Raw genomic sequence first — 27,530 nt, 5'->3', positions numbered from 1 at the left:
CACACTTTAATTAGATAAAAATATATATATAATCACACTCATTTAAATAGTGTGATTAAAAAGTAGTAATGTATATATAATCACACTTTAATTAGAATGTGTGATTAAAATATATATATATATATATATAATCACACTCAATTAAAAAGTGTGATTAAAAAGTAGTAATGTATATATAATCACACTTATTTAAAAAGTGTGATTAAAAAGTAGTAGTGTATATATAATCACACTTTCTAATTAAAGTGTGATTAAAAAAATATATATATAATCACACTTTAATTAGAATGTGTAATTAAAAAATATATTTATAATCACACTTATTTAAAAAGTGTGATTAAAAAGTAGTAGTGTATATATAATCACACTTTCTAATTAAAGTGTGATTAAAAAAAATATATATAATCACACTTTAATTAGAATGTGTGATTAAAAAATATATTTATAATCACACTTATTTAAAAAGTGTGATTAAAAAGTAGTAGTGTATATATAATCAAACTTTAATTAGAAGGTGTGATTAAAAAATATATATATAATCACACTTAATTGAAAAGTGACATAAAAAATAAATATTATCACACTCAATCAAATTAAGTGTGATAAAAATATCAATCTAATTTTTTTTATCACACTTCCAATAAAAGTGAGATCTTTTTTTTTCTCAAAGTGTGATCTTTAACTACTTTTGTAGTAGTGTATCATGATCTGGATGGATTTGATCCTCTCTATCGGTGATCGTCACGATTTGGACGATTTTGATCCGAAGAAGTCCAAATGAGATCTAATAACACACGCACGCGCTAGCGACGAAGAATGGCAGCAATGCAAGGTAGTAAAGGCGAACCTGGGCGTGATTGAATTGTCGGCAAAACCGTGCATGGAGGTCTGATCTGGTGATGATGGCAGTAAATTCGTTGATTTGAGAGGGTAGTCGATTTGGGAGGGTATATTAACTTCGTAGATGGACTTCTTCGGCGACAACAGAGCTGAAGGAAGAAGTAGAGGCGGTGGCAATGGCACTAGCGAAGATGGATGCAATGATGATGAAGAAGGGGTGAGGATAGTAATGAAGAAGAGAGAGAGAGATGGGTGGGTTGAGGATAGAGCTACAAATGAACTGAGCTGTTCATGAACAGCGCGAGCTCAGCTTGTTTAAAGCTCGTTTGAACTCCAGCTCGATTTTTAGGCTCGTTTATTAATCGGGCCGAGCTCGAGTAGCCCTAAGCTCAGCTCGGTAAGGCTCGTGAACATAAAAATAGATAAATAAATATTTATTTTTAATAATATATTAAATAAATTTTCAATAATCTATTTTATTTTTTATTTATATTTGGTGTTTGTGTAAATTTACATATTTGATTGATGAAATTTATTATTAATATAAGTATTATTATATATTTTACTCATAATCTTGTTTTTTTTAAATCTTAATAAGTAAATTAATTTTAATTTAATTTTTTTAAGCTCGAGCTTAAACTCGAGTCGTTTATGTAATCGAGCGAGTTCGAGTTCAACAAATATTTGACGAGCCGAGCTTGAGCTTGAGCTCGAGCTCGATTTTTGAAGCTCGGCTTGAGCTCGAACTCGACTAATTCTTAATAAGTGAGCTTGAACATTTAAAAGCTCGGCTTGGCTCAGCTCGTTTGCAATCCTAGTTGAGGAGAGAGAGGAGATAAGTAGGTAGTTTAGAGAGAGAGAGAGAGAGATCCAGTTTTGGAGAGTAGTTTGGACATTTTGTATCATCATATCTTTATAGATAAAGTATTTGAGTGCCTGGACTTTTAGACAAAGAAAATCTAAAATTGAATTTATGAACCGAGTGCCCAACTCAAATTCAGGCTTTGTTAGTGGTTTTTCTTATTTTTATTATTATAGTTAAAATAGTCATATAAAAAAAATTAAAAAAATCAAATTATACACATCAGTCATACGTACTTTTTAATACAATTAAAAAAATTATTCTCAAACATATTAACTTTTTTTTTATTTTTTATTTTTTTATTTTACTCAAAAAGTAAAAAGGTCAGGGATATATTACAAATGCACCTCCTGACTTGAAATACTAATAAGATTGTTTGGTTTGGTTTTTCAAGATTCATTTTTTAGAAAATTAAATTTTTTTATTTTTCATTTATTTATTTTTTTCCCTGATTTTTTTTAATATTCTAAGCAATTTTTTTTAAATTTTTTTTATATACACCTAACATAAATACCCCTAAAAAGTATAACATTTGTGAAAAAAGTCTTTTCAAAATCCCCTAAATATAAAAAAATACAAAAAAAAATGAGAATTCAGTACATTTTTCATATTCTTGTGTATTTATTATTTTTAAAATTTTTTTAATAAATATTTTATTTTTTAGATACATCTAAAAAAGTAAAAAAATTGCTCAAAATTTTAAAAATATTCGCTAAAAAAAATATGAAAAACAAAAAACTCAATTTCTTGAAAATTAAATTCAAAAAACTGAAACCAAACAGAGCGAATTGTTCCATGTAGTTTTGAAAATTTAATCCCGCCCCTTCAAAATTTTAATTGCATAACAAATGATCCCCATCCATTAATCAATTATTAAATCAATTAATAATTTTTAATGATATCATAAATATATTTTAATTAACATTTCTAATAATTTTATTGGCCACGTTTAGGATATGACTTGGTTTTTTTTTTTTTTTTGACTAAAAATATACCTATAAAGACAAAATAAATTAAAATAATCAATAAGATAAAATATTACATTTTATTTTTTCTCTCAACTACAAAAAAAATCGACCATAATTCCAAATATAACTTTTTTAACCAGACTAAAATAGTCAAATAGCCAACAAGCTAAATAACCAAGTTACCAAACAGGTATGTAGGATGATAATTAGTAGAAATTTTATTTTTTTTGTTAAGTCTATTAAATAATAAATTCTAACATAAAAGTATTTATAATTTCTAAAATAAGAGAAAAAGTTTGTTTGGTTTGGATTTTTAGGATTCACATTTTAGAAAATTGAAATTTTTTATTTTCCGTTTTTTATTTATTTTTACTGAATTTTTTTAATATTCTAAGCAATTATTTTTAAATTTTTAGATACACCTAACATAAACACACTTAAAAAATATAATATTTGTGAATTTTTTTTATACCAAAAATATAAAAAAAATAAGAGAATTCAGTACATTTTTTGCATTTATTGATTTTTTAAAATATTTTTTTTTTATAAATATTTTACTTTTTAGGTACATCTAAGTAAGGTGTATCTAAGAAAGTACAAAAAAAAATTACTTAGAATTTTAAAAATATTAACTAAAAACAAAAAAAAACACAAAAAATAAAAAATTTAATTTCCAAAAAATTGAAAATTAAAACCAAACACATTAATTTTTATTTTAAACCAATTTCAATGTCATTTAAAATATCAAACCCCAAAAAGGCAATAATTCACCTTGTTTGGTTCCACTTTTTTGAATTAATTTTTCAAATTTTATTTTGAAAAGTATTTTTAAAAAATGAATCATTATTTGATTGTTTCAATTTTTTGAATTTTGGAGCAACAATTCAAAATTCCCTCCAAAATACACTGACTTAGTGGGATGCTAAAATTCCCTCCAAAATACAGTGGCTTGGTGGGATGCTAGGATTTTGGGTCTAAGGGCATGTTTGATTGGAAGGATTAAAGCATAGGATTGGGATTATTAATCCGTGGGCCCAATCATCCCATGTTTGTTTTGACATTTTGGTTTAGGATTATTAATCCAATGGATAATTAATCCAACAAATTTGTAAGATTATTAGTAATGGGGTAGGGGTGGGATAACTAATACCACACTAATTTAATAGGATTATTAATACCTCACTATTAGTGTTGTGAATCAAACATGGCCTAAGAGTATCACCAACGGTGCATTGGCCCTGTTTGGTACAGCTTAATTTCAGCTTATTTCAGCTTTCAGCTTAATTTAAGCTATTTTGATGTGTTTGGTTTAGCTTATAGCTTATAGTTTATAGCTTTGTGGAAGTCAGAAAACAGCTTATTCTTTGAGTGGGGCATGAGATGCTTTAAGAATAAGCTGGAAATCAGCTTAAGCTGAAAGTTATAAGCTATAAGCTGTTTAGGCATAAGCTATAAGCACTTTCCCACAGCTCTACCAAACAGGGCCATTAAGGCTCTATTTGAGTGTGTTATTTGGTTATAGTTTTAGAAAATTAATTCTACACTTACTTTCCAAAACACTTTTCAAAACACTCACTTTTCAATATCATATATCACATCAGTCAATTCAAACTCTTTTCAAAACTCATAACTAAAGAAATTTTTCACACTTAAATTATAATTTCAAAATATACAAACTCAAAATATAATTCTATTATCAAATCATAATTTTAAAACTCTACCAAATACAACCTAAATTTTTCATTAAATTTGAGTAAAAATTTCATTTGATCTTAAGTGCTCCAACGGAGATTTTTGAGGCTTCATTAGAACACCGGATGATTGGGCGAATGTCCGACTGGTCGACCGATCAGCGTAAATTTTTTACACTTTTTTGCTTTGAGGTAATCATCTGGGAGTCGACTGAAGGGTCGACTGGTCAGTGAAATTTTTTCACAAATTTTTTCCTTGAGGTAGTCATCCAGACGGACATCTGGGAGAACATTCAGTAGTGAAAATCAAACGACTATGAACAGTGATTTGATGAAAGACACATTGGTCCTCAGTTTTGATGAAAGAAAAGTGAAATTCTGAATTTGATACCGATTTGATAAAACCGTTAGAGTTCAAAAATGAATAATTTTCTGTCAAATTCAAATTTAATGATAAATATAATAGTGCCTTGAAAAGTTAGTAAGACGTTGATTTTTTAATTTTTTTTTATATTTTTTAATTTTTTTATGATTCTTTAACTAAAAAAATAAAAAAGTTAAAAAAAAAATTTATTATTTACCCAAAACACGCCTATAATATTGGAGATGGTCCAACGTACAACAACCAATCATTCAACAATTAAAAAATAAAAAAAATAACAAATCACATCAAAAATAAATATAAAGAGGACAAGCAGGCGTCAAATTGTGATTTCGTGTGGATCCCGCTCTCAAATGAACTGACAGACAGAAAAGTATAAATAAAAAGAGAATAGTCAAGTGTATCCAGAAAATTGAGATTTTGAAAACTTTTTATTTTTATTTTTGGACTTAACCAAATTGAAAAATTTTCTAAAAAAATGATTTGAAAAAATCGTAAGCAAACAATACAATTTTAATTCTTTTGAGCTATAGCTCTAGACCTTTCTACTAGGGAATAGAAGCCGCCGTCATCAACAATACAATCCAACCAAAAAAAAATTAAAGTAAAATATAAATATACTTAAAATATGAATTATTTTTAAAAATTATAAATATATTCTTGTTAGAAATTTTTATTTAATATATTTTATAATTACTCTCTTATATAATGATAAAATTAATTAAATTATCAATCGAGTTATTTGTTATGAAAATAAAAAAAATTAATATTTAAAATTATAAGGAATAAATCATATTTTAAAAAATATATTTATAATTTATCTAATAAATTACTAGTAAAAGAATCCCAAAAAGTACCAAACGGTCTTGCAACTTTTAAAATTTATTAATTTTACCTATTTTTAGAAGTACACTAACGTTGAATCATAATTGTTTGAGGTTTGTTAAAAGGAAAATTTACCTATAAATTTTATTTTGAAGAATGGTGATCTGATTAGTTCTAAAAGTTTTTTTCCTATACCAATTAGTCTCATTAATTTTAGAAAGATAAATTTAATATATTATTTGAAAATTATATTTACAGTTATACCTTTATTTTTATTTTATATGTATATATTTTTTTATTCTTTTGTGCTAGAAAGATAAAATACACAATCTAAAAGAATCAAATTTGGAAAGAATTCTTATATGAGAATTCTTTTTATTTGGAATGACTTGAAAGTTAAGATTTTTCAAATGTTTCAAAAGAAATACAAAAATGATTTGAAATATAAGATTCTTCAAACATTCCAAAAAGGTGAGAGATTTTTCAAATATTTCAAAAGGAGTACAAGAACTCCTTAGTAAGTTTTGAACAAATGTATAATTTCAATCTGTAACACTAAAATGTAATAGTCCAATGTAACACTTCAAAAAAGCTCTTTAGTGTATTTTTTTCCCCAAACATTACACTCTAATATAACGCTTCAAAAAAACATCTTAGTGTAACGCTCCAAAAAAAAATTTTAGTGTAATACTCCAATGTAACACACAAAAAAATTTCTTACTGTACTTTTCCCAAATATAATAATTCAATGTAACACTCCAAAAAAATGATATGGATTCTTCAAACCATTCCAAAAGGAGTACATAAATTTCTTAATAAACTTTGGGTAAATGTATAATTTTAAACTGTGAGTGTTAGGTTACAGTTAGAGTATTGGATTAGAGTGTGTTACATTAGAGTGTTACGTTTGAAATTACATTGATTGGAGTGTTACGTTTGGAAAAAATATGCTAAGAAATTTTTTGTGTGTTATATTAGAGTGTTACATTTGAAAAAAGTTTAGAGTATTACATTATTATGTTTACGAAAAGTATACTAAGGAGTTTTTTAGTGTGTTACATTGGAGTGTTACGTTATTAGAGTATTATATTAGAATGATATGTTCTTATTCGTAATGTGAAATTTGTTCCAGGAGGAGATAAAATCCAAAACCTCTATAATGTAGATTCCCTAAATGTGTAATTTCACATTTGGAGAAATTTACTTTTATCCTCAAAAATTAAATCTAAACGTGCAAGTGATTACTCTTTTGTGTAATTTTCACTTTAATGGGACCTTTGGATTCATGAAAAAAAAGGGAAGACTAAACTGTTCACAATATCATATTTTGAAATTTATTAATGCTTCACCATTGTTAAAATGATATTCATATAATTATAAAAATGGTAAATTACAAATGTATTTCTTAAGGTTTACTTAAAATACGAGTTACTATATGTGGTTTTAGAAATTAGATCTCACTCTTTTACGTTTCTAATTACATAATAAATAACTTTTTTTTTTCTAATAAATCATAAAGTCAATTAATAATTTTTAATAATATCATAAGTATATTTCAATTTTCAATTCAAATAATTTTATTGATGTATAGGAGAGTAGTTAATTTTTTTTTTGTTAGGATTGTTAAATAATTTTTTTTAACAAGAGATCAATAATTGTAATTTTCAAAATTATAGAAAATAATTCATATTTTAAACAAATCTTAAGAAATATATTTATAATTTATCTATCATAAAAATATCACCATCGCTATGCAAAATTTATTAGTAAAAATTATATAAGAGCAATATTTTAATTAAATTAAAGGATATTTTGAAATTAGTGAAAATACATTATGTTCTTTATTTATTTATGACAATAGTTAAATAGTGTTTTTGGGATACTGTTTAGTATTGATATTAAGATAAAAAAAAGTGTCTTAAAAATAGATGAAATATTAAAAGGTATATTCATTTTAATAAAAATTGCATTGAATAAGTTAAAAGTGCATTGAATATTTTTTTTTCTTGTGCCCAGATAATTTGACGATCAAGAATTTAATATAATATTAGAGCAGACAATAGATCTTATATTCAAATTGCACTATCTATCTAATATTTTGATGGTCAACAATCTAACATAGAATCAGAGCAAAAAATAGATCGTTTTAGTGCCAATCTAGTAGTTAAAACACTTGTACGTATTTAGTCTTGTTATAGGGGTGACTATTAATTCAATGGTAAAATTTTGATTTAATAGCCTTGAGATTCAAGTTTTGGAGCAATCACTTTGTACGCTATGCTAAAGGTTATGTGTTTTCCTCCCAAACACACATTAATGTATATTATTTGGGTGTTATTTTTTATTTAGAAAATGTTTGAGGGTCACAACTTTTGTGGCCACATTGGCTCAAAACTGTTAAAATGACGTCGTTTTGGGTGCAAAACATGCCAAAACGACGTCGTTTTGACAGTTTTGAGCTATTGTGGCCACAAAAATTGTGGCCCTCTAGCATTGTTCTTTTTATTTTTATTTTATTTTTTTAATTTTTATTTTATAGAGAATAGTGTGATCACACCTAAGAAATTTGTTAAAAATATAATATAAATAATAAAATCTCGATGGTCTAACAATTCAATACTGTCTATATATATGAAGTCTTTGGTTCACCGAATTTGGAGGCAAAAAAGACTTAAGAGCTAACAATGGGAAAGAGCAAGGTTCTAGTTGTGGGTGGGACTGGGTACATAGGAAGCAAGATTGTGAGGGAGAGCTTAGCCCAAGGGCACACAACCTTTGTCCTTCAAAGGCCAGACATGGACATGGATGTCAACAAGCTCCAAATGTTGTTGTCTTTCAAGGCCTCTGGTGCTCAGCTCGTTGAGGGCTCGTTTTCTGATCATCAGAGCCTCGTGGATGCTCTAAAACTGGTCGACGTGGTCATTTGTGCCACATCGGGGTTGCATTTCCCAACTCGCAGCATTTTGTTGCAGCTCAAGCTTGTTGAGGCCATCAAAGAAGCCGGAAACATCAAGGTATACATGATCAACAATCTAATATTCGTCATGTTGATGCAGCTTTGCTATTTACAGATTTATTTTATCTATTCATTTTGTTTAAAGTCTGGTGTGATTTGTGTTTACCGCTTTTGAGGCATTAATAAGTTGTATAAGATTAAAAAAGAAAAAATTATTGAAAAACAACTAAAGAGATGCTTTTATTTTATACTTTCTAATTATCTATGTTTGGTTTCAGGAATTGTGTTACCATCAATCGGTTTAGTGCATTTTTCTGTAAGTTGAAAATTGATTAGAAAATTAGTGAAACATCCCTCTCCAATTTTGAGTAGTAGGAGAGGTCTAATATATTTTTTTTTATTAGCTAAGGTCCGTTGATAAAAAAAAATTTTGTCGGAATGAAATTTCTCTGTGTTGAATTTTTTTGAAAATGTTAAGGAATCTTAACTATTATAAAAATATTACATATTTTTTATCTTATAAAATCTTAATAATAGAGATCTTGAAAAAAATTCTCCAAAATTGATTTGTATACATACATATTAGAGCAAATTACAAACACCCCCTCGAGGTTTGGTAAAAATACAGATTCTCCCCTGAAGTTTGAGGAATTACAAATTGCCCCCTGAGAGTCAAATTTTCATAACAAATTAGGGAAAATTAGGGAGGAATCTGTATGAAAATAAAAACTTCAGGGGACAATTTGTTATGAAAATATAAATCTCAGGGGGTGGGATGTAATTTTTCAAATTTCAAGAAAAAATCTATATTTTCACCAAACCTCAAGGGGTGTTTGTAATTTTCCGTATATTTTAATAATATGTGGATGGAGAATAAGAGAATAGGCAAGAGCAACGGTAAGATTTAATCCATGCATCAATCAACGTATAATTCTATTGAGATAATGAATACAGTAAAATATTTATTTTATAAAAAAATCAATAAAAATAAAAAAATTCAAAAGATTTAATTATTTTAATTAATTGATCACACAATAAAATTTTAATTATTTAATTTGCAAGAAATTACGAACTTTTTCATACACAATCAATTATAGAGATTATTAAACCAAAAAAAAAATTCTAAAAATAATTAAATTAATTAATTAAAAGTATATAATATTAAAATTATTATTGAATATGTTAGTTTCAACCTCAATATATTTATTTTGTTTAAAAAAAAAAACCTCAATATATTTACCGATACGGAAGCAAAGCCCACGTGGCTGAAACAAGGAAGGCTGGCTTTTTATTTCCTATATGGAAAATGTTTGGTAACTCGAAAATAATTGGTTTGAATTGGCTTGAAACTCAAAACGACGTCGTTTTGGATTCTTTTACTGGTAAGATATATGAAAATTATCTTAATTTTCATTAAATATTCCTCTCGTAAAACGAAACTACCGTTCCAAAACGACGTCGTTTTAATTTCGAGCCAAATTCGAGTTCGAAAATTTCGAGCTACGTAGCATAATCATTCCTATAATTAGACTGGAATATACAATTTATTTAATAATTGAACTCGTTAATTTAATTGGACTTGTGAATATTTACAAAATTAATTTAATGAGGTATCGATATTTATATTATTAAAATACAAAATTATATAAAAAATAAATAATTTATTTTTAAAATTATAATTATTAATTTTTTTTTGGGCAAATTACATATACACCCCTCGAGGTTTGGCTAAATTACAGATACCCCCTGAGGTTTCAGAAATTACATCCCGCCCCCTGAGGTTTGTATTTTCATAACAATTTGCCCCATGAGGTTTATATTTCATAACAAATTACCCCCTAATTTCTTATGCAAATATAGCATTCAGGGGGAAATTCGTAATTTCTGAAACCTCAGGGGCATCTGTAATTTAGCCAAACCTCAAGGGGTGTATATATAATTTGCCCTTTTTTTTTATGATATTATGTAATACGACCAAATGAATACTAATGTTTGAATGATTTAAATTTTTACAAAGATAGTGGTGTGATGTCAATAAATTTTACCTAAAACACCACTCAAATTTTACAGACCATAATTGGCCAATGTGACGTCCTCCCGTCAATTATTTGAATTTGAATAGGAGATAATTACGTTTTTGTTTGTTTGATTTGATTTGATTTTTGTTTTTCTTTTTTCTTTTGTCTTTTTCATGCAAACACCACCCGCAAAGCGTTAGAATCTAGTTTTAAAAAAAAAAAAATTATTATTTTATTATTATTATTTTTTAATCATTGCATAATATATCGTCACATCAATCTTATTTTGCATTATATTAACCAAACTTAAATGGTCCCTAGAACGTAAAGGTGATTAAGAGATGGACTATTTGTATCACATGATGTAAGAGGTACACAAGACTCAATTTTGATATCATATTAAAATATTTAACGCAAAATTAATTAATAATTAGGAGTGATTTAGAATGATCTAAATAAATATATTTTTTGACTTTTTATGAAATATGAGTTGGATATGAGTTAAATTTGAAATAATGTGCTAGAAAAGTGATGTAATTTAAATAATATGACGTAACTTAAATAGAATAATGACTTTTTAACTATTTTAGATCATGCCAAGTAAGACCTTAGTGGAAAGACTCTTACATTGTATTAACCAAATTTAAGTGGCATAGATTGGCGATATGGACTGTTAAAAAAAAATAGCGATGGGGTTTAAGTCTAACAGTTTTGATCATCTCATTGCATATCTAACGCTTACAATAGAAATATGTAACTTCATATATTATATAACTAAAGAAGAGTTTTGAGTTAGAAAATTTCTAAGGCCTTCACATGCCTATCATTTATTTTTAATTTTTTTCAATTTAAAAAATAATAAACTATTCATATGTCTCACATAATTTTTGAATTAAAAAATAAAAATTCTGCAGACCATCTTTTAAAATCATTACCTAAAATCAATAGAAATACGGTTTATTTACTTTCTAATTTATTTATCCATGTTCTAAAATCTCTATGTAAAATTATTCGTTCCTTAAAATAAATTAAACAAAAATCAATTCAAATATGTTTAAATTATTTTGTTTGATTGATTTTGTTTCGTTCTAATTAATTTGGAAAATTGATTTAGTTGTTTCTCTATAATTAAATTGTTTCCTTATAAATAAATTAAATAAACTAATTTGGTTGTTTTCCATACTAAATTTGTGAATTTTTAAGTTAAAAAAATAATTTAAAAATAAAAAATTAATAATTTATGATTTAGAAAAAGAAAAATGAAAAAGATCATTCATGTGCACTCGTTCTCCAATCAATTCTTTCTCTTACTCCAAAACGTAACCGTTATACATTACACTTTCTCCAAGTCATTCACATTCTTCTCATCCTATAATATTACATTCATACAATAATGCAACTCATTATTTTTTCTCTATCTTTATAAGACAATTGGATGTTAGTTAATATTTAGTCTCTTACATTCTTTAAACAGACTCTTTCATCTTTTTTGGTACTTCTAACCATTTTTTGTTTTTACATTCTATATTTTATGTATCATTTGTCCCTCTACTCTCTATTGACCATCATTTTTTTTTTCGCTTATAACCATTTTTTTTTTGGTTGAAAAATATTATTTCACTAAAATTTGTATTCAAAATTTTACCCTAAAATGATGTGATAGTGTCATATATAATAAAAAACATGTCAGTGGACTCTTTATTATAAAGTGATAAATCAAAATCAAACTAAATCATTATTAATAATTTTTTTGTATTGATTTTATGTTTATATATCACTACTTTCTTTTAAATGTTTTATTTTTAATATTTTGTGACATCATAATATATGTTAATTGACAATTGGTGTAGAGCATTACTTCAAAAGTATCTAATAATTTTTTTTGTAATATTTTTATTACTTCACTTTAATATTTTTATCTACAATTGATTTCGTTTACAAAAATCAATTCAAAAAATATTTACATAAGAAAACACCTATTTAATTTTGTTTGAATTGAAGTGATATTTTGTTTGAAATGATTTTTGTTTAAAAATATTATAAAAATATCTACAGTTGTCTAGATTAAAGTGAAATTACGGCCATAATTACAACACTATAAAAAAAAATATTACATTTAATTTATTTTTTCAAAACTATTAAATATGCATAAATATATACATTTTATTCTAAAAATAAATTTACTAAAGATGCATGTTTACCAATTAAAAAAATATTTACATAAACAAATTGGTTAAGTGAATCTTCAATTTGTGTTGATTGACATAAATATAACATGGCATAGATACCTCGATTATCTCATAAAATTTGAAATACCCTCACATTTTACGATTAACTTAAATTTATTATACTCTATCAATTGACAAACTAAATTTTACTAATACGAGAATATTTTTCCTAATCTACTTACTTAAATAAATATAAAAATTTAAATATTTCATTTCAATTTCCTTTGCCATATCTCTTTAAAAATAAAAAGAGATAGAAGAAGAGTGGGAGAAACGAAGAAAGACCAAAAAAAAAAAAAAAAAAAATTGTTATATTACTTGACAAACTATGATACGATGAATTATAATTACAAATTTTGTTGATAATGTTATTATACTTGACCGAAAGTAATTTTTGGAATGTTATCTTTTTTATTAAAATGTCGAGAAATTAAAGAGTTCTAAAATGTGTTTGGCATGTACTAGAAAAAAAAAGTTCAAAAATCTTTGTACTAGTTTGAAATGACGAAACAATTTTTGTGAGTGAGTATATAGGTGTTTACACATTTGGAAGGATAAAACAAAAAATTTAACTAGCAAACAAAAATATTTGCATTTTTCCATATAATTAAAAAAACTCTTTCCTAAATACATTAACTTTTTTTTATCTCTTAAAAAATCCAAAAAGCTAATTTCAAACGCTCTTTTTGTTTTAAAAAAAAAATAGGGTTAAAACTTACTTAATATTTTTTATTTTTTAAAATTATTTTTAATTAATTAAAAAATAAATTTATCAATCATTATTTAATCTTATACATAGCACATGTAATATACTAGTTTATCATTATTTCAAATTAAAGAAAAATTCATTGTGCTAATTATGTGCCCTTTTTTTTTTTTTTAATGTAATGGAAATTCGAAAAGTATCATCATTTTAAATTTCGTATCATAAATTTAAATTTTGAATACTTTTCTAAATTTTACTATATTCTTGAATATGTAACATTTCTCATCAGCATATTTCTAAGGTTTCGAAATACGGTAGTACTACATGCATCAATTAGTGTTTTAACTAGTGTACTAACATATGTTATAACATTATTATGAATCCCACCTATTATACAAATTACAAATACAAAAAATTTCTAATATTATACTGCATTATCTATTAATACACTAATTAGGCCCCGTTTGGGGACTTACTTTTTTAGTCAATTAGTCAAAAAGTTATTAAATTAGCCAAAAAGCCAACAACTCATACCAAAAAGTCAAAGATTCTCTTTTCTCTCTTCTTTTTGCACATCTTTTCGTAATTAGCTAAAAAATCATCTCAAACATACAAGTTTTTTTTTACTTATCTTTTTAGCCAAATAACCAAAAAATTACTAAATTAGCCTGTTCCCAAACGAGGCCTTAGTATATATATCATTATTCTTTGAAATCGGTTTGAAATATTTTGGCTCCGTTTGGTGGAGTTTTCAAAATCTAGTTCCACACTCACTTTTGAGTGTGGTGTTTGTTTAGGGTTTTCAAATCATAATTCTACACTTATTTCTCAAAACTCAATTCAAAACATAATCATTACTTTTCAAAACTCATAACCAAACACATAATTCAAAAATCTTTTCAAAACTCCATTCAAATCAATATTTTAAAAATATTTTAATTTTGTTAAGATTTTAAATATTTTAATATTTAAATATGTTACGATTTTTTTAATTTTTTAATTTTTTTAATTTTTTGAATATTTTTAAATATTACGATTTTAATTTTTTAAATTTTAAAATATTTTATAAAAATAAATTCAAACTCTATTTTATAAAAATATTTTTAAATATTTTAATTTTTTTGTTATGTATTTGGTTACGATTTGAGTGTAGAGTTGTGAAAGTAGTATGGAGTTTCGAGTTATGTGTTTGGTTATGAGTTTTAAAAATAATTTTTTAATTGAGTTTTGTTTTATGTGTTTGGTTACGATTTGAGTGTAGAGTTGTTTTTAAATTTAAAATATTAAAATTTTAAATTATTTTAATTTTTTAAATATTTAAATTATTTAAATATTTATGATTTAAATTTTTTGAATATTTATTTTGAAAAAAAATTATTTCCTTTGTAGTATTTTCAATTAAAAAATTGATTAATGCTATTTTTTGTTAATAATAAATTTTTTTAATTGAATTTTAAAAAGAGTTTGGTTATGAGTGTTGATCAAAATTTTCAATAATGTGAAAGTAATATGTTTTGTTATGAGTTATAACAATTTGAACTAAGTTTTAAAAAATCTTTTCAAAACTCATAACCAAACAAATTTTCTTACATCACATGTCAAATCAAACTTTCAAAACTCAATTCTACACTCAATTCCACACTCAATTCAACACTTTATTCAAAAATCATAACCAAACAAATTTTCTACACTCAAATCATAATTCTAAAACACACAAACTCAAAATACAACTCATATTCTCAAATCATAGTTACAAAGCTCTGCCAAACAGAGCCTTTGATTCTCTTTCTAATGGTGTTTTTTTTTTAAAAAAACCAATTTTTATAGCGGTTTTTACCTTCGGAGTTTGGGATGGACCCATCACGCATGGAACACGCAATGGAGCCAGGGAATGTGACATTCGTGGATAAGATGAGAGTGAGGAAAGCAATTGAAGAGGCTCAAATCCCCTACACTTACGTCTCTGCTAACTGCTATGGAGCTTATTTTGCTGGTAACTTATCCCAACTAGGCATGCTTCTTCCTCCTAAAGACAAAGTTTCCCTCTTTGGAGGTGGAGATGTCAAAGGTACCTACAATCCTAAACAACATTACGATCTCTTTCTTTTTATTTATTCAGCTTTGTTATATAGATATGTATTAAAATGTATAACATTTTACTTCTCCACAATTAAAGAAATGTGATGTGCAATACAATCCAATCTAATATTAATATCCGACCCACCAATGGTCCCATTGCAGTAATACGAATCGTTCATCCTTATAAATTATTCATTGAAAAAAATATTAAATAAATTAAATAATTATTGTATCATGATTTTATTATACTTAGTTTTTAAAAATCAAGGAAATATTTTCAAAATGATAATTGTTATTTATTTTTTAAGGATAAATATAATATAATAAAATTATATAATTATATTTAAAAAATTAATTTAAATTCTTTGTATTTATGCATAATTTACATGAATAACTTAAATTAGTATAATGAGACTTGTGACCAATTTTACGAACAAAGATAGGAGTGTACAAGATTAAACTACTCTTTATAAAATAAAATAAAAGGTTTTTCATAAATAATTTACGTGAATAACTTAAATTAGTGTAATGTAACTCGCAAACAAATCTTACAGATAAAGATAGGATTGTATAAGATTAGATTACTCTTCAATTAGAAATTTATTTTTATGAATAATTTTTGTGAATAACTTAAATTAGTGTAATGAGGCTTGCGAACAAATCTTACGGGCAAAAATAGGTTTGTAGAAGACTACTCTTCAATGAGAAAAAAAAAGTCAGAAGTATAAAAGAAGGAATATGAAGATATTAAACTACTCTCTCTAATTAGAGTATGAAAGTCCAATCAGGTCTATTTTGACAATTAAAAAAAAATTATTTATTTATTTAAATCACATCACTATTTAAATTTTTTTATTTATTTTTCAAAAAGAATTAATTTTTTAATTGATGGGTCTCATGAAAGCTAAATCCAATTATTAAATTGTTGGGCCTCAATCTCACAGATATGTGACAATTTTTTGTCAAAATAAAGATACATATTTTGTGATAACATTACATATTTTTTCATTAAAGCATTTTTTAAACCATAAAACGTGTAACAATTATCACAAAATACGAATTCGATTTTGTTCACACAATTAAAAAAAGTATGTGAACAATACATATTTTGATCAATTGAGAATAATGAAGCTTGCCATTTTAGATGGGTCATTGTACTTTTGGGTATCAAATCGATTCTTTATCAATGGCCCACCTTTTCTTTTGTATACACACTTTTCAAGGTGTGAACAAATTAATTTTCCAAAAGTACCGTACTTTACTATATTTCTGAATCACGTTGTGTCACAATTTTATCACAAAATGAAGTACAGAAATGAGTTCCAATGAGCCGGTCCCCCAATAATTTGATGGTTGTATCTGTTTGTTTTTTTTTTTTTTTCCTTTGCATTTCCAACTCATTGTAGATAAGTGATCTTGGTTTTAGAGATCTCCAGCAGCTTTCAATTATGTAATATTTGTTATAAAAATAAGGGTGAATTATATTAACGGTCATTATAGTTTGGGTCTTGTGTTATTTTGTTATCTGATTTTTTAATTGTGATATACTTAATCTTGAACTTTAAATCTTATTCTAAATAAAAATAATTGAAGATACCGTTGCTCAATTTTAAGAGTAAAGTCGTCAATTTGATAAAATATAAACTAATTTGACAAAAATAAATGTCAAAAAAATATTTTTGAATTTTTAAAAATTATTTTTACCCACTAAAGAAAAAATTATGTAAAATTAATAAATTTTTTAGATATTTATTTATTTAAAGTCTAACAACCACCTATTATATGATTATCATCCAAATACATAATAAAAATTAATTTGGTAAAATAAATAAATAAATAAATGTCTAAAAGATTTATATTTTATCTTTGGTAAGTAGAAATTATTTTTAAAAATTTAAAAATATTTTTTTGATATTTATTTTTGTCAAATTAGTTTATATCTTATGAAATTGATGACTTTACCATTGAAATTGAACAATGATATTTTTAATTGTTTTTATTTGGAACAAGATTTAAAATTTAGGATCAAATTGCCACAATTGAAAAGTTAAGGATTAAAGAGATATGAGTCCCAAACTATAGGGACTATTAGTGTAATTCACCCTAAAAATAAATAACATGTATCATAAAAAAACGTAACTAAGGATGGGTTTATGAATATATTATTTTAATAATTTTTGGACTTTTTAGTAAAAATATGAGGTGAAAAAAATTAGTTTTAAATGATTTTTTGACCTTTTACCAAAAAAAAAAAAAAGTGCAAAAACATAGAAAAAAATAGAATTTTTGACATTTTTTTGTTTTTTTTTAATTTTTGATTTTTAAATTTTTTAGTGAAATTTTAATTTTTTTTTGCTATTTTTTGAATTTCCCATACTTACCCTAAGCATATGGTATAAGGGTTCCCACGATCAGGTCGTAGTACAAAATAACAGTAATCGGTCTAAATCGAATGAAATAGAATATTTCTGTAAAGTATTAAATAATTTCTCGAAAAGTAAAGCATTTATTTTGTTAGTAGAGTATTGCTTCCCTACAAATGAGTTCTACAAATTGGACCTCTATTTAACTGGAAAAGAAGTGATTTTTTTTTTTTTGTTTTTGTATTTTTCTCTTGATCATTTAGTCATTTATCTATTTATCTCTATACAATATTTTCACAGTAGTTAACGTTTTTTAATATTTTTACAGAAAAAATTCGATTCAGAGAAATTTTAATCCGACACAAATTTTTTTCGAAAATTTTGAAATCTCTCTGATATGATCAGAGAGGAATTTTAAAATTTTTTTAATATGATTACAGAGAAATTTCATTGAGGGACCTTAACTAATAAAAAAAATATATCTTAGACCTCTCCTATTACACAAAGTTAGAAAGGAATGTTTTACTAGTTTTTCCTTAACTTTATCTCTTGTTGGATTAACTATTTGACACTATAAATGCAGCAATTTTTCTTGACGAAGGTGATGTAGCAAAATACACAATCAAGACAATAGATGATCCTCGTACCTTGAACAAGACACTCTATCTTAGGCCTCCTCAAAACATCCTCTCTCAAAGAGAGTTGGTTGACAAGTGGGAAAGGCTTAGGGGGAAAAAACTACAAAAGCTTTGCATATCGGAAGAGGACTTCTTAGCTTCCATCAAAGGTAAAGAATTATGTTTGGATGACAGGAATCAAAAGAGAAAATGAATGAAAAATTTATATATCAAGAATTCAGTTTTGGTATAAAGAATTCAAGCATTTAGTTTGGTTGGAAATTATGATTTAATTTTGCATATTATAGGGCCATCTAATTATTTTATTCTTAACTAGTCACATTCTTTTGAAATTGTGAGATTCTCATGAGAATGTGGAAATTCGATTCTTATTTAAATTGTGTTTGAATTATAAATTTGAGTAAAGATTTGTGAAGGGAAAGAAAAAAGAGAAGTAAAGAGTAACAAAAATTGAGCTTATATATATATATATATATTTCATAAATTCTTATTTAAATTCATGATTCAAACACAATCCTAGTGTAATAATTTCATTATGTTTTATCTTATGAAACTAATTGGGAATCACATTCTTAAACAACACAATTAAAAAGACTTGATATGAGATTCTTATTCTGTCTCTCTATTCTTACCATCCGAACATAAGATTACTTAGCCAATGTTTAATTTGTCATTAAGTGACAAGCCTTTCACCATCTTTCTAGACAACAAGTACTTTTATTTCTATCCAAATTAAAAAAATTTAACTTGTGTCTTTATGTAATGCAGGAATGGACTATGGCAGCCAAGTAGCAGCCTCACATTGTTACCACATATTCTATGAAGGTTGCCTCACAAATTTTGAGATTGGGGAAGAAGGAGAAGAAGCTTCTAATCTCTATCCGGAGGTCAACTACACTCGCATGGATACATACCTCAAGCGCTATTTATGAAAAGATATACGTGTCCGAGTGTAAAATCAGAAAGTCCCACAGTCAGGGGTTCAAATCATCGTGAATGTTTGTATAATGAATGACGCTAATTAGCTTGAAAAATAAAGAAAACATAGATGGTGTTTGGGAAGTGGGTTTTTATGTAGGTTTTTTTAGTTGTAGGTTTTTATTGCATAAAAAATTTTTGGTGTTTGGGAAGATAGTTGAGTTTTTATGTGGTTAGATGTGATGTTTGTGAGAGAAAAAATGAAATGATTATGGGGTTGGATGTGATATTTTGTTTGGATGTGTTTTTTTTGATTTTGTAAAAAGTTTGTCTTTTAGTAAAAAAAAATGAGAAAAAAATTTGGAACCTAGGTTCCCAAACACCACCATAAACAATTTTTTTTTGGTTGCTTGCTTTGTATGCTTTGTAGCATTTGCTCTGTGGATAGCTTGTTGCCCTTTCTACAGTTATGCTTGTTAAGTGCATTCCCTATTCCATTGTGTTATGTTTTATTATTTTATAATAAATTATTACTTTTTTTCCAATCAAATAATAGTTTTTTTAAAAAAAAAAATCTCTGAAAGCAGTTGAACGGTGAAGAATTGTAGTTCGTGGATGCAGTAACTTGATCTCTCTTGTCTGTCACTTGGATTTTGCTCAACATGGTTAGTTACCAAAAATAATTATCATGAAAAAGAAAAAAGATTTTCAATGGAAGTGTTGAGTGATCTATTTCATTAAAATGAGGATACAAAGGCATTGAGAGGCAAACCAAATAACTAAAAAGAGATTGCACAATATGTTGGGAATAAATCCCACCCCAAGCAGGGGAAGCAAATAAAAATAAAACAGTCACAAGAAAATAAGAATACAGATTTTATGTGGTTCAGTAAAAATATCTACATCTGTAGTAATCCACTAAATAATAAAAAATTATAATGGTGAAACAAATGCACCTTCTTAATAATTTTCCCGGTGATGCTTCCGACTCCCAGTGGCACTCCAGTGACGTGGCGCGCTGCCATTGGCTGAAAACCAAAAAAAAAAAAAAAAAAAATTTTTTTGGCTAATAGGAAGAGACCCCCAGCACGCCCACTGGGGTCTCATGCATTTTCCTAATTTTTCACACCCCCAATATATTATTGCTCTCAATCTTACTCCCCTACAAAGATAATACACATAGATGTCACTGACCAAACCGGCAGCTCTTTTTCTAAGAATAACCCATGAAAATAATTGAACCGTACAGCTCCCAATAATAAAATAAATCATTTTATTTATCACATAGATAAATAATCCTAGCAGAATATAGATAAATATAAGAAGTGCTTTATATCACTGATTTTGTTACTATTTTATACCAGAAACGTAACCGTATATTATTAATTTGACTGTTCACTACTTCATTAATAATTGTTTGGAAAAGTTACTTGTTAGTGAGAATACAAAAAAATTATTAGAAAATCATAAAAAAATTATAATTATAATTATTAATGTGTATAAAATTTACCATTTATTTATAATTTTTTTAAAGTTTACACTGAATTAAAAATTTTCCTAATTATTTCAAAACAAAGACTCAATCATGAATATTTATTCATGATGTAATCAATAATAGGAAAAGTGATTTTTCCAAGATTGATCCTATCATAGACATCAAAACTTGTAATTTGCTTCAAGATTGCCGAAACACTACCTTTCTAGCAATAAAGCTCTATCACAAAGCTTTGTAATGTTTTATAATATTGTGATTGTTAAAAAAGATGGGTACGTAAGGTATTGTGTTGAGTGATTGAGAAATATAAAGAGACAGACTAAATGATGATTGATTAGAAGTACAAACACGTAGTAATCCGGGAATAATCTATAATTTACTTGTTAGGCATTGGTAGATTGTCCATACCCAAATGGATTCAGTTTTGATATTTTTTTGTTTTTCTATTGTGTTCCGATTTGTGTAAAGACTTAGGCCTCGTTTGGGAACCCTCCCTTTTAGTTAAAAAGTCAAAAAGTTACTAAATTAGTCAAAAAGCCAACAGCTCATACCAAAAAGTCAAAGATTCTCTTTTCTCTCTACTTTTTGCACATCTTTTCATAAAAAGTTAAAAAGTTATCCTAAACATATTAGTTTTTTTTAGTTCATATTTTAACCAAATAATTAGAAAGTTACTAAATTAGTCTATTCCCAACTTGGACTCTTTTTGAATCCCTATACCTTGCTAATTTCGACACATAAATTTTAGGAATTTGACTATAAATACCGACACTTGTACTTCTTTGGTGAACTTCTAAGTTTCTTGGTAAATCTTTTTGAGATCCTTAGTCCTTGGGTGACCTCGTTGAGTGACCCTTTTTTTTTTTTTTTTCTTTTTCTTTTTTTTTTTTTTTCAATTTTTTATTTATTTTGGTGGAGCTTCGTCAAATTTGTACATGGAGGATTTTAAATTTGATGAGGGAATATGTATTTAGGTTTATCGAATTTTGCGAGAGTTTGCTTTGTCACAATTGTAACTTTTTCGACCAATTGTCTTCTTTGCTTTAGTGAAAATTTCCTCTTTGTGATTGTTTGTGAACGTAAGTGCTGAATCACGTAAATCTTAGGGTTGGTTTGTGATGTCTTAAAAAAGTGTACTTTTTGACTTATTGGTGGGTTTGGGTTGGGTTTGATGTGATGTGTTAGAGAGGTGATGTGATTTAAATAAGATGATATGACTTAAATAAGATAGTGACTTTTTGACTTTTTAACTTATTTAGTACATGCCAAACTAGCCCTTAATATCATATAATTGTTTTTTTTGGACAGAGATCATATAATTGTTAATCTCTCTTAAATTTACACTCACATATATATATATATATATATATTTAAATTCTTTTGGTCCATACTGTAATCAATTATCTTGATGTGGATGTCATTGAATCTCTCTCCCAACCCACAATGTTCCAAAACTAAATACTAAGGCCTCGTTTGGCAAGAGGCTATTTTAGCCAATTAGCCAAAAAGTTACTAAATTAGCCAAAAAGCCAACAACCCATACCAAAAAGTCAAAAATTCTCTTTTCTCTCTACTTTTTGCACATCTTTTCATAATTAGCCAAAAAGTCATCCCAAACATACAAGTTTTTTTTACCTACCTTTTTAGTCAAATAACCAAAAAGTTACTAAATTAGCCTGTTCCCAAACGAGGCCTAAACAATTAATTTATTCAAACTCTACAACCACATTTCGAAATTTTTGCATTGAGATCTGTTGACGATTCAGTCATTTATTGAAAATATATGGCAGCCCATAATTTTTGATTTCGTAAAATTGATATAACATAGACTAAGAAAATTGAGCAAAATTGCATTGAGAACCGTTGACCATTCAGCCATTCATTGAGTATGGCAGCCCATAATTTTCAGATTTTATTGCATTGATAATTTTTCTTTTAATAATTGAGTGCCTATGTCAATTTACATTTATTTTTACTAATTTAAGGAGATCAATCTCACGCTCACTTATGGGAGTCTTAAGGTTGGTTTGGGGTGTCCTAAAAAAGTGTATTTTTTGTCCTTTTACAAAAAGATGTGCAGAAAAGTAGAGAGACGATGTGATGGAAAAAAGATAAAAAGATGAATTATATAAATTATGTCTAACCAGGCTTTATTTAAAATCAGAACAAACACCCAACTAGTGAATATTAAACTTAGAACGTGTAGGGGCACATCCCAAGTCCCAAATTGTGTCCCCTAGGCCTGTTGACATAAGAGACTAAAGAAGAGAGAAAGATGTTGTATAGAAAAAAAATTATTCAATACGTCGGGTACACCACATCACCCCATCATCACATCATCATGCTGATATGTTGTTCCAAACCAATGAAGTTTTAAAGTTGCTCCAAACCAATGTGGGTTTAAAGAATATAGTAATTAATTCATAAAACAATTTCTAAACCAAACTATAATAACAAAAAAAAAAAAACAAAAAACAAAAAACAAAAAACCTAAAAAATATGTCAACGGCTCACAATCATTTTAGATGAAGTTGACATCATACTAAATTTTTATTCTATACGATATAACTAATTTCGTGATATCTTTTCATAATTCATAATACAATAATATTTGAGAAGTTTTAATTTGAGAGTTCTGATACAACTCTAATGATGTGGAGAGTATCTATGTGAAGGTAGGATTCACACTCATCTTTCTATCTCTCTCTACTCTGTCTCTCTTTCATCTTATTAGAGTTCTATTTAGAACTCTCAAATTGGAACTATATATCATTACTCAAAATTTAATATAAGACATTATATTGGTGACAATGACTATAAATTTTATGGAAATGTTATGCACCACGATTTTTTTTTTCCTTTTTTTTTTTTTTTTTTTTTTGTAAAATCATTTTGAAGCCTTTTGCCCTTTGAGCTTTTTTTGGCTGTCCAACCAGTCAGGCCTGGCCGCCCTGTGGGTAGGCAACCTTGCCCCCAGATTTTGAGCAAAAATAGTGCCCCAATTTAGATCAGCTCGTAACTCTCGTTTGATAATAGATTATTTTAATAATTTTTAAATTTTTTAGTTAAAATATGTGGTAAAAAAATTAATATATTTGAAATAATTTTTTATTTTTTTTATGAAAAGATGTACAAAAAAAATAGAGAAAAAAAATATAATCTTTGACTTTTTGGTATAAGTTTTAAGCTTTTTGATTTTTTTAATAACTTTTTGATTTTTAGACTAAGGCCAAGTTTGGCTATCCTAAATAAGTACACACTTTTTATCTTTTTATCTTTTTTCCATCACAACATCTCTCTACTTTTCTGCACATCTTTTTGTAAAAAGACAAAAAGTACACTTATTTAGGTCATTCCAAATAATCCCTAAAAGTGTTACACACCAAACGAGACCATTTAGTATTAAGGGAAAAATAGGGCCCCAACTTATATAAGCACTTAGGCCATGTTTGTTTACCGGCTTGGGTGGCTAGACTGGATTGATATGGCTGTGGATCCCATCCATAGCTTGTTTGGTGTTGATTTGGGAGAGGGGATTGATAGTGTGGAGGGCTCAGTACTCCCGATTAGCTTGGGCGAATTTTGGATAGGATTAGAAAAATAGTGAGCGAATTGAGTCTATTTTGTATAAAAAATTCAGTTTTTATTTTTTTTAAACCAGTGTACTTGTTTGTTTTAATATTTGTTTTAGTTTCTTTTAATATATAAATAATTTATTTATTTATTTTATATAAAAATAATTCAACAATCGCATCACTAACAATCTCCACACTATCATCAAAATAAACACACTTTTATTTAATCCCCTCACTAACAATCCCTACATTAATAATCTTTTCACTAACTATTTTTTCACTAATAATTTTACCCAACCTAATTTACCAAACAAACGTGCCCTTATAGTATTAGGAAGAAAAATGAAAGGCCCAACATAACTAATGCAGCCCAAAATGATTTTATATTAATTAAAGTGCTCAAAAATATTTAGGGGTCAACTTAAAATTTTATAAACTTTTGAGTCTAAAAAGTGTAAAAATAAATTTCTTATATCAAATTCTTTCTTTACTACACAATATAGCCATGTGTGGATTGAAATCTCGTTGATTATATAATCATGCTTTTTAAAAAGTAAAGTTTTGAATTAAAAAAAAAAAGAGAGTATAAAACTTAAATCAAGATTAGATTGTCTTTTTTTAATTTATAATTTTAGTAATTATATATAAATAAATTTTGTTGAGTGTGTTTGATTTCAATTTTCTGAATTCAATTTTTTAAAAATTTAATTTTTTTGTTTTTCATTTTTTTTTTGTTTTTAGTGAATATTTTTAAATTTTTAAGAATTTTTTTTATGTTTTTAGATGAACCTTATTTAGATGTATCTAAATAGTAAAATATTTGTGAAAAAATATTTTAAAAAATTTCACAAATATTATATTTTTTAAGTATATTTATGTTAGATATATCTAAAATTAGAAAAATTACTTAAAATATTAAAAAAAATTATTAAAAATAAAAAATATGAAAAATAAAAATGTAAAATTTTTTAAAAAATAAATTTTAAAAACTGAAACCAAAATAAAATAAAGTGATTATTATTATATAAAAATGTTAATAGTTACCATTTTTACTTGTAATTTTTCTTTTAAAAAAAATGTTTGCGCCCCCCCTAGTCCGGATTCTCGGCCGCCCTTCTCGGCGGCCGTTCCAGCAGCCCCCCAAAACGACGTCATTTTGGGGGTTTTTTTGATTTTTTTTTTTCTTTCTTCTTCCTCGTTCGAACGAACCAGAGGGGAGGGGAGGGGAAGAAGAGAGAGAGGGGGAGGGGAGGGGAGCCGCCGGTGGGCCGGACTGGAGAGGGCCATAATCACCGGGGGAGGAGGAGGAGGAGGCGGGCCGGAGGCGGAGGCGAGACGACGATCGGACGGCTGGACGACCTGCGATGGCGGAGGCGAGGCGAGGCGACGATCGGACGACCTGCGACGGCGAGTCTTCGGCGAATCCGGACCCCCTCCCCTCCCCTTCCTCTCTCTCTTCTTCCCCTCCCCTCCCCTCCCCTCCCCTCCCCTCCCCTCTGGTTCTGCGAAGAAGGATAGAAAAAAAAAATGAAAAAACCCCCAAAACGACGTCGTTTTGGGGGGCTGCTGGGAACGGCCGCCGAAAAGAGCGGCCGAGGATCCGGATTCCCCCCCTTAGGGACTTGCCTAGAGCGCTCAATTGATAATCCCAACTTCTGATTGATCATCCCAGTTGGGCATTGCTTGGATTTTCATTGGAGATTGCGCCCATCAACCCCGTCCTCACCGTAGGAATGATTTAGGTCAAGTTTGGCAACTAAAAACTAATTTATCTTTTTATCTTTTTTTTATCACATTCATCTTTTTATTTTTCTGTACATTTTTTGGTAAAAAAACAAAAAATACACTCATTTAGATCATCCCAAATAACCCTTAATATTGATATTTTAATAAGGCATTAACAACATAGCAAAAAGAAAAAAAAAGGAAAAAAAAAATCAAAATCAAAACATCACATCACAATGAATTTGATTCACTATTACCTCATTAGAACTAATTTTAGAACTTAAGAATTAGAGCTCCAAAACATTTGTCTCTTTACAGCGCTATCTGTTTGATTGGATAAATGATGGCGCTGGTTTCCCTCCAATTCTTAATCAAATTAGATGATATTGTTGAGTCTGAAGGGATTCATTATGAATTCCGTTTCGATAATCTGAACAAGTCAATATGTAGAACTTGTTGAGTACTATATATATTCCGATAAATTTCTTACAATCTACTTATTTTATGATCTCGTTGGAAATTATATAAAGACAATTTATATTTAATATAGTTATTTGCCCAAGTTTTTTACGATTAAGAAGCACTCGTCTCTTGTACAGATCGTGCATTAATCTACAATAACTATAGGATACCCTCTTTTCGCGAAACCTGTAAAACATCATCTTAATTGGATATCGATAACTATGTGATCAAATCAGTTTTGTATAAAAAAAATGGACGGTGAAAAAATAAACGGTTGACAGAAATTTGATCCAATAAGATAGTTATCGATATCCGATCAATGTGATTTTTTACAAGCATATAATACTCGACAAGTTTTATATATTGAACGGTTCGAATTATCGAAACGGGATCCGTGGTAAGCCCTCACGGGCCAATAGTACTCTCCAGTCTGATTATGGACGGAAGGAAAGCCCAACTCATGAATTATAATATAATTTGGAAATTATTAGTTTATATGACTCTGTTCTATTGTTTGATTACTCTCTCCGTCCCAAAATATTAGTCCCTTATTCCATTTTTCATTGTCCTAAAATATTTTTCCCTTTTAAAAATCAAGTACAAAAGTGACATGAATTTCCTAATTTGCCCTTCTTTTAAATTCATACTACTCCCTCTGTCCCAAAATATTGGTCCCTTTTGGGGAATCCAACTTTTTTTCATGGTACAATTATTACATTTCAGAATTTTTAAATTTCCAAAAATACCCTTTGATTTAAAATTAAAGTAAAAAAAAAAAGTACTCCTACTAATAGTAAGA

At 27.2% G+C, this 27,530-nt stretch overlaps 1 protein-coding gene across 1 annotated transcript; it reads left to right on the top strand.

Moving 5' to 3' along the window:
• The first annotated feature begins 8,172 nt into the window (after nt 1–8,172).
• Nucleotides 8,173–19,767, top strand: LOC114262377 (isoflavone reductase homolog). Its single transcript, XM_082895790.1, has 4 exons — nt 8,173–8,582; nt 15,304–15,544; nt 18,502–18,705; nt 19,325–19,767. The coding sequence occupies exons 1-4, from the start codon at nt 8,253–8,255 to the stop codon at nt 19,486–19,488; spliced, it is 939 nt and encodes a 312-aa protein (XP_082751916.1). The 5' UTR covers nt 8,173–8,252; the 3' UTR covers nt 19,489–19,767.
• The last annotated feature ends 7,763 nt before the right edge of the window (nt 19,768–27,530 follow it).

The sequence above is a fragment of the Camellia sinensis genome, chromosome 11 (genome assembly GCF_055761805.1).
Source record: "Camellia sinensis isolate YWXY chromosome 11, ASM5576180v1, whole genome shotgun sequence".
NCBI classification, from domain to species: domain Eukaryota; kingdom Viridiplantae; phylum Streptophyta; class Magnoliopsida; order Ericales; family Theaceae; genus Camellia; species Camellia sinensis.
Note: the sequence above shows the minus strand (reverse complement) of the source record. Positions and strands in the feature narration are given on the sequence as shown.

Coding starts and splice junctions, on each gene's coding strand:
- LOC114262377 (XM_082895790.1), top strand. CDS start 8,253: ATGGGAAAGAGCAAGGTTCTAGTTGTGGGTGGGACTGGGTACATAGGA. Junction 15,545..18,501: donor TGGAGGTGGAGATGTCAAAG/GTACCTACAATC, acceptor CTATAAATGCAG/CAATTTTTCTTGACGAAGGT. Junction 18,706..19,324: donor CTTCTTAGCTTCCATCAAAG/GTAAAGAATTAT, acceptor TATGTAATGCAG/GAATGGACTATGGCAGCCAA.